We start from the raw sequence: 14,662 nt of genomic DNA, 5'->3' as shown, positions 1-14,662 counted from the left end.
GGGATCATAACACTATCGAACCTTACCACAACACTAGACCACTACCATCATATCATCTCAAACACTACATCTCTCCATCAATGGCAAACTCAAAAGCACCACCTTCATGATAGTTTGGGAGTATTCTAGCTCTATATATTATATATATAGTATTAATATCACCACCTACCACTATCATCTCAACCTACATCTCTCATCCAATAGCTAAAACTCAAAAGCACACCTTCATGGTGCTTTGGGATATTCTGGGAGTATTCTAGCTCAACTCTATATATATATATTCTAGCTCAACTCTATAGAGTTGAGCTGGAATACTATCGATAGCAAACGGGCTCCGTTGCCACCCATTTGTTTTCGATGATAGAGCCTCCAAATCGACGATCGGTACCGTTGAATATGATCTATACCACTTAAAGTGTTTAAAAATCAAATTTCAAATCTTTTCAACATCATTTGCCTAATGATCAAAGGATTTCAAAATTTGTAGTTTTAATGGCCGATATGAGTCGTTTTCGCGTTTAACGGCGTAAAGATATTCAAATCAATTGAATTTTTGTTAGAAAATTCTTTAAACTATTTAAAACAAGATCTATACTCTTGATCTTGATTACAAGACTCCTATCATCATTTTTAAAAGAATATTCATTTTCAGCCATTCATTTTTGTGTCCACTTGATGAATAAGAGAACAATATAAAAAATGTATGAAATTTGATTTCTAAACACTTCAAGTGGTATAGATCATGTTTAGCGGTGCCGATCATCGATTTGGAGGCTCCACCATCGAAAACAAATTGGTGGCAACGGTACCGTTTGCTAGATAGTATTCTAGCTCAACTATATATATATATATAAATATATATATATATATATATAGAGAGAGAGAGAGAGAGAGAGAGAGTCCGGCTACTATACTTTTATGAGTACGATGGCCCTCATACTCATAAGTTGTTTTCGATGATAGAGCTTCCGAATTGATGATCCACAACGTTAAACATTATCTAGAGCATTTAAAACTTCCAGAAATTAAATTTCATAATTTTTCGACATCATTTTCCTTACGATCAAAAGCTCACAAAATTGACAATTTTTAACCGCCGGTATAAGATATTTGCTAGTTTAACGGTGAAAAAGAATCAAAATATGTTGAATTTTTGATAGAAAATTCTGTTCACTACTTAAATAAAGATTAATAACTCCGATCTTAAATTGAAGGATCCGATCATTCATTTTTAGGATGTCATTCGATTTTAACCATTCATTTTATACCCGCTTGATGGACTCTGTAATGATTTCGAAAAATTACGAAATTTATTTTTTAGAAGTTTCAAATACTGTAGATCATATTTAACGGAGTGGATCGTCGATTCGGAAGCCCCATCATCGAAAACAACTTATGAGTACGAAGGGTCCAATACTCATAAGAGTATAGTAGCCCTACTATATATAAATATATATAGTTGAGCTGGAATATTATCGATAGCAAACGGGCTCCGTTGCCACCCATTTGCTTTCGATGATAGAGCCTCCAAATCGACGATCAGTACCGTTGAACATGATCTATATAATTTGAAGTATTTAAAAATCAAATTTCAAATCTTTTCAACATATTTGCCAAATGATCAAAGGGTTTCAAAATTCGTAATTTTAATGGCCGATATGAGGCGTTTTCTCGTTTAACGGCATAAATATATTCAAATCAATTGAATTTTTTTTAGAAAATTCTTTAAACTATTTAAAACAAGATCTATACTCTTGATCTTGATTACAAGACTCCTATCACCATTTTTTAAAGAATATTCATTTTCAGCCGTTCATTTTTTTGTCCACTCAATGGATAAGAGAACAATATAAAAAATGTATAAAATTTGATTTCTAAACACTTCAAGTGGTATAGATCATGTTTAGTGGTGCCGATCGTTAATTTGTAGGCTCCACCATCGAAAATAAATTGGTGGCAACGGAACCATTTGCTAGATAGTATTCTAGGTCAACTATATATATATATATATGCTAATGCTACTATCCTATTAATAGGATAGGAGCACTTGTCCTATCAAGTTGTTCTTGATGATTGAGATTCCGAATCAATGATCGGAGTCGTTGAAGTTGATCTAGAGTATTTGAAATATCTAGAAACTAAATTTCATAAATTTTGATAATGGTTTACATGGTAATCAAAGTGTCGTAAAATCGACAATTTTTGACGGCTTATATGAGCCGTTTGCTTGTTTAATGGTGTAGAGCAAACCAAATTACTTGAATTTTTGGTAGAAAATTCTTTATACTATTTAGATGATGTTTGATCACTCTGATTACAAACTGAGAAAGTCTAACCTCTATTTTAAGAAGGTTATTCATTTATGACCGTTCATTTTTCAACTTTTAAGATGAACTTGATAGTGATTTTTAAATAATACAAAATTTGGTTTCTAAACATTTCTAATTGTGTAGATCAACTTCAATGGTGCCGATTATCAATTTGAAGTTCCGATCATTCAAATCGACTTGATAGGACAATGGTCTCAATCCTATTAATAGGATAGTAGCCAGACCCTATATATATATATATATAGAGAGAGAGAGAGAGAGAAAGGGAGAGAGCTTAGCTGGTATACTATTCATAGTAAATGAATAATATTTGCTATCAACTGTTTATTTTTAGATTATTACTATTCGACAAACCCCCAATAAACCCTAGGCACCCAATAATCCAAAAGTTGATAGTAAGTATTATTCTCACACTAACAACAATAGTATTCTAGTTCTTATACGTGTGTGTGTGTGTGTGTGTGTGTGTGTGTGTGTGTGTATCACATTTTCAGCTAAAAAAAAAAAGAAAACCTCGATACTTATACTAATTAATGCTAATTAACGTATTATATATTAACTAGATAAGTAATTAACCATTTGATTTATTACTCTAATAAATATTTAATTAACTTTTTGAGTAATTAACTTATTATTAATAATTAATTAATTAGTTAATTAAAATTACTTATTTAGTGCGCTTATACAATAGCTAATATTTATATTGATTAAGCAATTAATATTTTGACCAATCTATCTAATTAAATAATTAACTAAATAATTTATTACTTTTATTAAATTAAATTAGTAATTTATTAACTTGTCAAATTACTAATGGTTAATTAATTTATTAATTAACAATACTCATGGTTAATTAATTAACAGTTGATTAATATATTAATTAATTCTAACATTGATGGTCATCAAATAGTAATTATGGTTACTTAATTAATTAATTAAGTTAGTAAATTATTATTTAATTACTATTTTGATGTTAAGTAATTAGGTAAAATACTATCATTTTAAAACTATAATTATTCTTGTTCTTGCTATTCTTATCTAACTATACAAATATTATTTTTCTTATTCCTAGAAATAATCTAGTTTATGTTTATCCCAGGAGTTGTACCTATACTAAGAATAACAAAAAACAGCTTATTACTAAACCAAATGATACCTTACTTTATATCTATTGTATGTTAACTCAATTATATATATACACCTCAAAAGTTAAAAATACCACATATAACTTAATAAAATACATATTAGGTAAAAATGTATGTAGACACCCGGCCCTCAACTATAGGCCAATCTGAAATCGCCTCCTCAACCTCTACTTCTTTTATTCGGACCCCTAAACTTCTACCTATTTTAGGATTTAAGTGATTTCAGTCAAATAAACTGAAGACTTCACCAAATTCATCAATAGTTTTGCCAAATTTAATTATTTTAAATGCTTTTTAGCAGATAAAACTAAATCAGTTAACTGACGAAAGTTAATAGAGCTACTAAATTTTACAAGATTTTCAAACTACAATGAGTAGAAAAACTCTATTCAAAAAAGAAAAAAAGACAAAAGTTAAGGGGCCCCAATCAAAAAGTTTGTAGTTGAGGGGGTAATTTCAAATAGCCTACAATTGGAGGGGTTTTGTGAAGTCAGTCCACATGGGCAGTTTTTAGTGTTTGTAATATTTATAGTGGATATTTCTAATATTTTAGCATTTTTAGCTAGAGGGTATTTAATTATAAAGCTATGGGTCATTTGAGGGGTCACTATATAATTTAATCGAAAAGTTTTGGGGCTCTTGAATAGCATGCTTATCTTTAATATTATTGGTTTTCTTTTTTTTTTTTTCTTGTTCTTTTTCTTCTTTTTTTTTCAGGATATTTGGTTCTATCCTCATAGTGATTGGTCTCTACTTTGTACTGTGGGGTAAAAGTGAGGAGAAAAAGGCTACAAGCCAAGTGGTGGATCAAGATTTAACAAGGCACCCGCTCCTCAACCAAGAGAGCTCACATAAAGATAATGAAGCAGCTGCAGCCACAGATATTGCATGAAATAATTAATTAAACCACCTCATTGTAATGGAGTTGTCCAACAAAAAAAAAAAGCTTAATTAATTAATGATGGATATGTTGATATAAACTTGGTTTTTTAAGGTGTGGAGAAATGTTAAATGTGTAGCTGGGATTTGACTGTTTTCAAGTTCAAGCTTAAATTAAGCTGAAATTAAGCTTCATAAGCTCTTGCACTAGTGTGACTTTTTTTTTTTTTGTTGGTCCTCTTTGTATATGGCAGTGTTATTTTTGGTTCATTAGGGACATATAAAATTATTCTCTCAATGAAGTGATGTGAATGGCATCTTAATGTGACTAATTTGTCTCCTACTACACACACTTCTATTATGAAAAGTTCGTAGTAAATGAAGTTACTAAATTAAATGAGATTCCAGTTAATTAAAGACAGTTATGCTAAGAGAGGTAGTATACATTAGTAGATGTGTGCTTTCCATTTGGAGGACATAATCAAGCTTATGTCTTAATCAAAGCAATTTGTGTTCAGCCACAAGTTCTATATAACATTATGCCCAGCTTAACCATTTCCATGTGGGTCAGGTGTTGTCACCTGTAGATAGATATGTGACCACAAAATGTCTATTCTTGTCTTATTTGACTCCAATGCAACAAATTAACTAATTTTAACAAGATTGAGAGATAGTAACACCAAATGTTAGAAAAATATGATCAATTTCAATTTACCTTTTTTGCATTCAAATTGAGAAGCGAGCTTTTTGTGATCTCTACGAACTTGAACCAAGAGAGAACAAGAAAACTAACTAAATGCCTATAAAATCATTCATAGTTACACAAATGTCCTTCCAAAATTAGAAATATCAAATTAAAGTGTATTTGTACAGAGGAAGTTATTGTATAATGAATATGATTATTATCCGCGTTACTACCGGCCCGTTTGTCATTTTTTTTGAGTAAACAGGGATATAACCTATTTGTGTTTAGAGAACCAAAAGAGTCTTATAGACCTAGTTTCCGTTGGTTGTAGCCTAAGCAAACCGAAGGAAAACTCCACACCCACAGCATAAGAAAAGGTAACATAACAAGTAAAGAAAACACAGCAAAGAAAGCACAGCAAGGCACTATCCTACAGCCACCACGTTCCCAGAGCCCATTGCCACAGAGCCATGATGTCTATCACTTTTCTTTCAATTTTGTCGCCTCTAGATAGCTGGTTGTCAAACATTCGTTTGTTTCGTTCCTTCCATAATTCCCAACAAGTTGATGTGAGCAAGGTGTCGAAGCCTCTTCTGCGCCGACGTCCCCTGATTGAGATTCGTGCACGATTCCAGCGAGCAGGAAGATCCCCCGGTAGGGCGAGCAAGGCACGATGAGTGGTCAGATGGTGTTGTAGAAGATGATTCCAAACGGTCACTGAGTATGTGCAGGAGAAGAAGATGTGCTGTAAATTCTCTCCGCTCCTTGAGCAAAGGGAACAAATCGATGGTCCAACCCATCCCCTTTTCGCGAGAGTGTCGACGGTCAGGATTTTGTTTCTCGCTGCGAGCCACATGAAGATTTTCACTCTTAGCGGGATCTTGATCGTCCAGAGGCAAGGGATGTAGTTTGTGTTCACCCCATCATAGATAAGGAAGTTGTAAGCTCGTCGTACCTAAAACCGTCCATCCACATGCCATCGCCAAGAGATAGAGTCATTGTCGTTTATAAGCGCCCATTTGTCATTTTCAAAACGTCAATTTTGCCTTCAATTTCTATTTGTTGTTTCTTCTTTCGTTGCATAGTTTACTGCATTTTAAAGATGGGAATGATTCACTATCTTCAGTTTTTTTTAAAAAATTTTTAGAAATTTCAAATTGTTGATATCATGATAAATGAAAAGAAATATGAGTATGAAATTATAATTATATATATATATATAGAATTGGACTGGGTTGCTATTAGTAGCAAAATTCCATTGTTGCTACCAGTTTTTTAGCCTTTGGATCAACTCTTTTCATTATTTCTAACCATTGGATTAAATACTATAACCCAGTGCGGACCATTCAATCCTAGGGGGACCACTCAACTCTAACCGACTAATATCATTCTGACCCTACAATTTTTCATCCAAGGGTTAAAAACTTGATAGCAAAAAGAGTGTTTTACTATTAATAGTATTCTAGCCTAATGCTATATATATATATATATATATATATATATAGAGAGAGAGAGAGAGAGAGAGAGAGAGAGAGAGAGAGATCAACAAAGATACTATTAATAGTACATAAATAGTGATTACTATACACTTTTCCACTCTTCGATTATTATTATTCCACCAACTACCCACTAAACCCTAAACATCCCAATAGTTAAAAAGTGGATAGTAAATACTATTCACATACTATTAGTATTCCAGCATAACTATATAGAGAGAGAGAATTGAGATGGAATGCTATCAGTAGGAACAAGTTTTGTTGCCACCGATTTGTTTTCAATAATGGAGCCTCCAAATCGATGATCGGCATCGTTAAACATGATCTAAACCATTTAAACTATTTGAAAAATTAAATTTCATACTTTTCGATATTATTCTCTTGTCTATTGTTGGAAATAAGAAGGCAGCAGAAACTTACAAACTGGGAAGCTAACGTATCCAGGAACCAGAATCGGATCGGATTGCTTGTTTTATTAGCCTGCTTGGATCGTCTTGATTTTGATGCTTCTAGATCTCCCACATATCTCGGCTTCTCCCACGCCTAAGCCTCGCGTCACAAATCGGTTGCGTTGGATACGGATAGATGCCAATCAAAGAGGGCCACCCGAGTTGTCACGCTCCCGCCCCGAAACCCCTACTAATTTGGCACGGTTTGGGCGCGGCGAACGAACGTCGAACGGGCAGCAACTCCCCTACCCGCCCAAGGCTCACAAGCTGATCATGTACAAGAATTTACCCAGAAAAATTAAATTCATACATACACGATCAACGGGGCACAAATAGTGCCAACAACGAAGAGCAAGTAATCCACAAGATACACAAGTGAAATAAAAAGAGAACTACTAACTATTACATCACATTTGCATTCTTTATACAATTATATTTTCTTTCCCAAAATGAATACATGCTCATCAAGTACATAGCTCTCCAAAGTCCTCACCTACATGAATCTCTCTCAAATACATAGGTGTGCTAATGCAAAAGGAAAGCTACTACTCTACCAATAATCCTCACTGGTCAGGCGCGATCCCCTTGCCGCGGCCCTCGCCCGGCAAACCTGTACCTAGCCTTGGAAATAAAGTGGGGTGAGAACTATCTTCCATAGTTTCCAGTGGGCTCAGCCGCCGACTCTGCCGATCTCCCCACTAGGTCCAAGTGGGCAAAAGTAACAACGAAATAGATAGATATATATATCAAAGCTGTAAAGACATAATAGAAAAACTATACTACTATGCCCATAATCATGTGAAATGAATGCATGCATCATTTAGTAAAAGTTTACTATCATGCTAACAAGTTCGATCCATATTCGATAAGCAATGTTCGATGACAATATTAACCTTTCATTTACCCAATCTGTGGTGAAACCCTTGGGATTGCCTACGCCTCACATATCCATCCCATAGGGTAAGGAGACTCCATATGCCCTTGAACCCGGGACTGTCTGCGGACATCAACTCTGTCCTAATCGCACGACACTCCGGAGTACTCGACGACAATTCCTCTCCATGTGAGGATACGGATGGCTTTACCATCCCGAATAACAGACCGTGAGCTTGATCTATCCTCTCCACGTGAGGATACCCTACGAACTAGGGCTAACATTCTCTCAGAACTCATCTATTCCGACATTCATGCATAATTACTTAGCTATACTAAGTTTATTGTTCACGAGTCGTTTACTAGGGAATCCACCTATCCCTAAGTTCATGAACCTCTAGTGTCAAATACACTACATTAATTCCACTCTCTATGTCACTGAATAACCATCGAGTTCATCTCTTTCTTTTGGCACTATAGGATCCATGTTTCGATCCAATCCTTACCTATCCATTTCACCAAGTATTACATGCATACTAGGTTAATATTTAGAAGCATAAGAAAAAGGTACTACAATGCAATCCTACAATGCAACATGCAAGAGATGAAAATCATATATTTCTAAGACATAGAAAAGAGCTCGGTTGCTTCGGAATGACACCCCCCACCTTTTGAGGGTACGAAGGTTCTAGAAACACTTCCCAACGAACGTTACGACGATGTCTCGGCCTCCTTGGTCCAAAACGATGCTCAATCGGCTATATTTCGCTGATAGCTTTTCACCCGCTCGACGAATCGAAAATCCAACTTCGCCCCCGCGTTTAGACACCTATCAATTAGGTTCACAAGCTATCAAATGAGATCAATCTCATCATTTATCAAAGACCCCACTTTGGAACCCTAGGTTTGCACCTATAGCAAACCATCAATAAATCCCTAAATTCTAGCTTAAAGCATCAACTAATCATGCTAGGATTTCATTTGACCCATTTCTAAAGCTAGAAATCCAAAACCCTAGGTTCTACCATTGTTAGGGTTCAAGAGCTTACCTCTTAAGCTACACCAAAGGGGAGAGAAGAGGGAGGTGAAGGTGTCCAAGGCCTTCTCCTAGATCTCCTTTTTCTCCTCCACCTTTCTTTCCTTCTTCTTCTTCCTCTTCTTCTTCTCCTTCTACCTTGCTCAAGAGAGGGAGAGAGAGAAAGAGTTTAGTGAGAGAGAGAGAATGTGAGAGTGAGGGTGAGAATGAGAGAGAGGAGAAGGCTCAGCCTCTTTATACCACTCAACTCATGACATTTTGCATAAAAGCCCCTCCACTTTACTTCTCTCAACCTGCCCTGCCTCGGCAATTTTCGCGCAGAGGGACCGGTCTCTCAACGGGAGGACCGGTCCCCGAGAGCAATTCCCCGCAACACGCGTACGGGAACCGGTCCTTGCTCGAGAGACCGGACCGTGGAGGACCGGTCCTTGCCCAAGAGACCGGTTGCATCGGGCGCCTGCTGCAACTCTCAGCTACGGGAACCGGTCCCTCCCACCAGGGATCGGTCCCCAAGAGCAGTTTTGCGCAGACCTCCCCTCTGCCATAATTCCTGCTTACGGGAACCAGTCCTCGCCGCCAGGGACCGGTCCCCGAGAGCAGAATCTGCCAAGTGCAGATTTTGCATCATTTACTCTCGCGGACTCGACTCCAAAGCACTTTTTGTGTTTTGAACATCTTTAGCTCCTCCGAAGCCTACCCACTCGATAATTAGTCAATCCTGGACGAAGTCCAACTCTCGGCTTTCGAGAATTCACTTTTTTACACGAGTTCTCTTCTATGTCCATACTTCAAAACCCTGAGAATGTAGGTGGGAATCCCAGAGAAGAAGAAGAGAAAGAAGAAGGAAGATTTATCATGGATTCTCTTAGATCAAATTAGATCGTATGACACGGGAGAGAAAAAACGCATATTTATAGAATAACGGAACCTCCTAAATATCCTGAAAAAGCGTATATTTATATAAAAAGCGCATATTTATAGAAAAAGCGCATATTTATAGAAAAAGCATCACAAAGTCTCTCTCCTGTAATGACAGGGCTTGACCCTATAGTTATTTCTCGTACTCATGATTATCTCAAGTAATACAACTGAGATAATCGCCCGGGCAATGAGGCTTGACTTACGCGATGTGTTATCGAAACATCTTCCTCAACCCCTCATGCACGTTAATCTGTATTGGTCCAAGCACTTTACCGCAAGATCATATTTTCTCATGACCTGAGATACACGCTAAGTTAATTACTTTGGACCTCCACTTCATAACGTAGTTCTAAGTTGAGGGCACAAAAAGGTTAGTGCTCACATAGTGATATGGAGGGAAGAACTTATGTCACTTTATTAACTGGTCGACAAGCACATACAGTATGATATGTATACTATGGCGAAGCTCCCACTTAATAGGTTGTGTCACGCTCTGGAAAAAACGCCATACGAACCTTGGTCTAGGAACCACTAATGTATCTAACAATCACAACTCAAGTCATCTCTCTAATCTGATCACTGGTTCGGCTACTATACAGGCTCGATATGAAATTTCACAGAAAAACTTTCATATCCATCTCTTTAGAGTCTCATTTTAAACTAATTAAGGTGACTTTTAAATTATATCAATACTTCATTCATAACATATATGAACAAAGTAATCATATTACAACTACTCAAGTTTAATATGATTATCTAGTCTCATCCTGCTCACCACCTAGGTGCCAGGGCGATCATCTATGTGAGTGGGTTGATCTGAGCCTGGTGACTTATCGAACATGTACCTACTAGTATCAATTACGCAGTCACATTAAAAGGAGAAAAACATATTTCATTAATAAAGTGTAAGATAATGTCAATACATCAAAAACTGCGAAGACCAAAACACCTAACGTGGGTCTGGAACATATCCCTAGCTATCGGTTTAGTCAACGGATCAGCCACCATCCTAGTAGTGGAGATATGTCTAAGAACGACCTCACCTAGCCTAATCATGTCTCGAATGTAGTGAAAACCGATACTATATGCTTTGTCCTGCCATGATACTTGGGATCTTTCACATACTCCAAGACAGTCATGCTGTCAGAAAACATCTCGACAGGTTCATCAGCTCGAGTCACGATGTCGAGGTGCTGGAGAAATCTCATCAGCCAAACAGCCTCCTTAACGGCCGCTGAACAAGCAACGTACTCCGCTTCCATGGTTGACAAGGCAATGTAGCCCTGCTTCTTACTGCACCAGAAAATTGCCCCACCTCCAAGCATAAACACATAGCCTGAGGTGGACCTGCGCTCATCTCTATCACCGCCCCAATCAGCATAGCTATATCCTTTCAATCTCAGGTCCCCAGCTTGGAAGCAGAGGACGAGATCACTAGTTTCTTTTAAATATCGAAAAGTTCTCTTGACCACTTACCAATGAATGGGTCCTGAGTTGCTCTGGTAATGACTTACCAAACCAATAGCGATGCAAAATGTCAGGTCGAGTACACATCATAGCGTACATCAAGCTGCCAATTGCACTCGCATTAGAAACCCTACTCATTTGCTCCTTTTCTTTATTCGTTTTAGGGCACTAATCAAGACTCAGAGTGTGATTCTTCTCCACTGAAGTGTCAACGGGTTTACAATAATGCATCCTAAAATGCTCTAGAACTTTTTTAATATAAGATTTTTAAGACAAATTAAGAAACCTTGTAGAGCGATCACGGATGACCTTCACTCCGAGCACGTAGCTCGCCTCACCCATGTCTTTCATTTCAAAGTTGAGAGACAACCACTGCTTAACGGTATTGATTAACTCCATGTCATTTTCAGCCAATAGTATGTCGTCGACGTATAGGGAGAGGAACAAAATTTCTTTCTCTGTCTTCTTAACATATACACAGTGGTCCTCCTCTATTATGGACATACCGATAGACGTGATGGCTTCATGAAACCTGAAATACCACTGTCTCAACGATTGTGTGAGACCATAAATGGATCTTTTAAGACGACAAACCTTATCTTCTTGACCTAAGAGTACAAAACCCTCAGGTTGGTCCATGTAGATCTCCTTCACTAATCCTCCATTGAGAAAGGTTGTCTTGACATCCATTTGGAACAATTCCAAATCTAGGTGTGCCACTTAGGCTAGAATCAAATGTATAGAAACAAATAGCATAACAAGAGCAAACGTCTCGTTGTAATCTACCCCTTGCCTCTGAATGTAGCCCTCAGCCACGAGCCGAGCCTTGTATTTATTGATTGATCCATCCGCCTTGCGCTTAATTTTTAAGACCCATTTATTTCCAATAGATTTGCGCCCGGGCGGAAGGTCAACCAACTCGCATACTTGGTTCTTGCTCATGGAGTCCATCTCATCTTTCATAGCAGCCATCCACTCACTGCAAGCTGACGTCTGTAGTGCTTCTTTATAAGAAACAGGTTCATCATTAGTGAGCGGAGTGCACAAAATATTCCCTTCGATCTCAAAATGTCGACGGGGAATATATCCACATTCACTTCTATGCAATGGAGAGTCTGAACTGCCGACTTCCAATGGTATGCTCTTATTCAAGGAAGCACTCCTACTAGCCGGAGGATCGCTACCATTTTCTTTAGCGACTTTGGGAAGTGATCGATCACCCTCAATAGCAGATGGGGTAGCGTCGTCCTGTAACTCATATAATTCGACGTCTCTTCGCATTTCACCAATGTTTGAAAATTCCTCTTCTAGAAATTCCACATCACGAGACTCAATCTCGGTCATACCACCATCTGGGTGTTCACCATATATCACACAACCCTTCGAATTTTCTAGGTACCTGATGAACACATGCTTGCTTGCTCTAGGGCCAAGTTTTTCAAATTTATGTGAGGAGTTGTGAACATATCCATCCGAACCCCAAAGGCGTAAGTAGTGTAAATTCGGCTTTCTACCACACCACAACTCATATGGGGTATAGAAGGCACTGATTTGCTAGGGACTCGATTAAGGGTGTAGACTACAGTCAAAAGTGCATCTCCCCAAAAATTTATGGGAAGATGCGCTTGCGCCATCATCGACCTAACCATGTCTAATATAGTATGGTTTCTTTGCTCTACGACACCATTTTGTTGCGGAGTACCAGGAATAGTGAGCTGTCTACTAATGCCCTTTCGTTCACAATAAGTCTTGAACTGATCAAACAAGCTCACGATCTCGGTCAGTGTGAAGCGCCTTTACACTTCTTTTTATTTGATTCTCAGCTTCCGCAACGAAGCGCTTGAAGCAATCTAGCTTCAGATCGGCGAGAAAGCAAATGTACATATCCATAACGGGAATAATCATCAATGAATATGAGAAAATAGCATGCATCATATCAGGCCCTCACATTCATTGGCCCATAAATGTCTGACTAGATTAGTTCCAAAGGATGAGAGGCACGAGTAGTCTTACCAAAAGGCTTTCTACATGCCTTCCCAGCCAGATAAGGCTCGCACACAAATAGGTCAACTTTGGCGAGAGATCCCAAAAGGCTTTCTCGAGCCAATCTATTCATTCTTTCTTAACTTATATGGGCTAATCGGGCATGCCATTTAAACGGTTTCATCACAGAGATTAGAAGAAGAAGAAAAAGCAAATGCAAACAAACTATCCTCCAAATCTAATTTAAAGAAACCATCAACTAATATACCATATCCAAATAAAATACCATGAAAGGAAATATCAAGGCAGTCTATGTCAAAATGAACATAAATTACATCGAATTTCGGGTGCATATTAGGGCTGGCAAATGAGTGAGCCGACTCGTGTTCGACTCGCGTTCGGCTCGATATTCGGCTCGAAAAGCTCGAATATATATATATATATATATGCTCGATATTCGGCTCGAAAAGCTCGAATATATATATATATATATATATATATATATATATATATAGAGAGAGAGAGAGAGAGAGAGAGAGAGAGAGAGAGAGTGAGGCTACTATGCTTCTGGAACTACGGAGCCTTTCGTGCTTCCAGGCCGTTTTCTGTGCGGATTTGATATCAGATCGGCTCGTTAAACTTGATCTAGGATATAACTTGAAGATAGAAATAATTATCCATTTTCCGATATTATTTGACTACGCTGAAGAAGGGAGTCAAGTTAAGCCTGAAATAAAAATCTAAAAACAGTTGATAAATGACATTAAATTTGATAGATCAAAGATTATTGCATCATGTTTATATAGTATAAGAATTTCTCAATTAAAGATTTGTAGTGATTTGAAATTTTCTATACCAGTTATTTTAACTTCGCAACGTTACTAAGGCATTAAAAATTAGTTGATTTGAGCCCCTATCGCATCATTAGGCAATGATAGTCGCAAAATTAAAATTTTTTCTGATACTTCAAATACTCTTCGATCAATTTAACGGACCGGGCAGCCCGATCGACGATTCGAAGTACGCCATATCGAACGACCTGGAGCACGGAGTCCGTGCATTCCAGAAGCAGTAGTAGCCTTACATATTATAGTTTATATCTATATTATAATCATATAATATTATATATCTATATATATAATTATTATATATATATATACTAGGTGTACGGACCGCGCGACGCGCGGCGGTAATTATGATAACAGTAAAATTATAAATTAATAAAAATATGAAAATAGTAAATAAATTATAGTATGCCAGTATTAAATATTTAGTTCACAATGAAGAGCATTGTAGTTAATTTTTAGAAGAGTAAATATCAAAAAAGATATAGTTATCTGCCAGTAGCTTCAGCCAATACAAAACTTGAAGTAGACAGGATAAAAGCAAAGACAATAG

At 37.2% G+C, this 14,662-nt stretch overlaps 1 protein-coding gene across 1 annotated transcript in view; it reads left to right on the top strand.

Moving 5' to 3' along the window:
• Positions 1 to 4,549, top strand: part of LOC109718641 (auxin-induced protein 5NG4-like) — a 15,243-nt gene extending 10,694 nt beyond the window's left edge. Inside the window, 1 exon segment of the mRNA XM_020244970.1 lies at positions 4,193 to 4,549. Within this exon segment, the coding sequence (XP_020100559.1) occupies positions 4,193 to 4,367 (175 nt within the window). The 3' untranslated portion in view covers positions 4,368 to 4,549.

This window comes from Ananas comosus, linkage group 12, assembly GCF_001540865.1.
Source record: "Ananas comosus cultivar F153 linkage group 12, ASM154086v1, whole genome shotgun sequence".
Classification (NCBI taxonomy): Eukaryota; Viridiplantae; Streptophyta; class Magnoliopsida; order Poales; family Bromeliaceae; genus Ananas; species Ananas comosus.
Note: the sequence above shows the minus strand (reverse complement) of the source record. Positions and strands in the feature narration are given on the sequence as shown.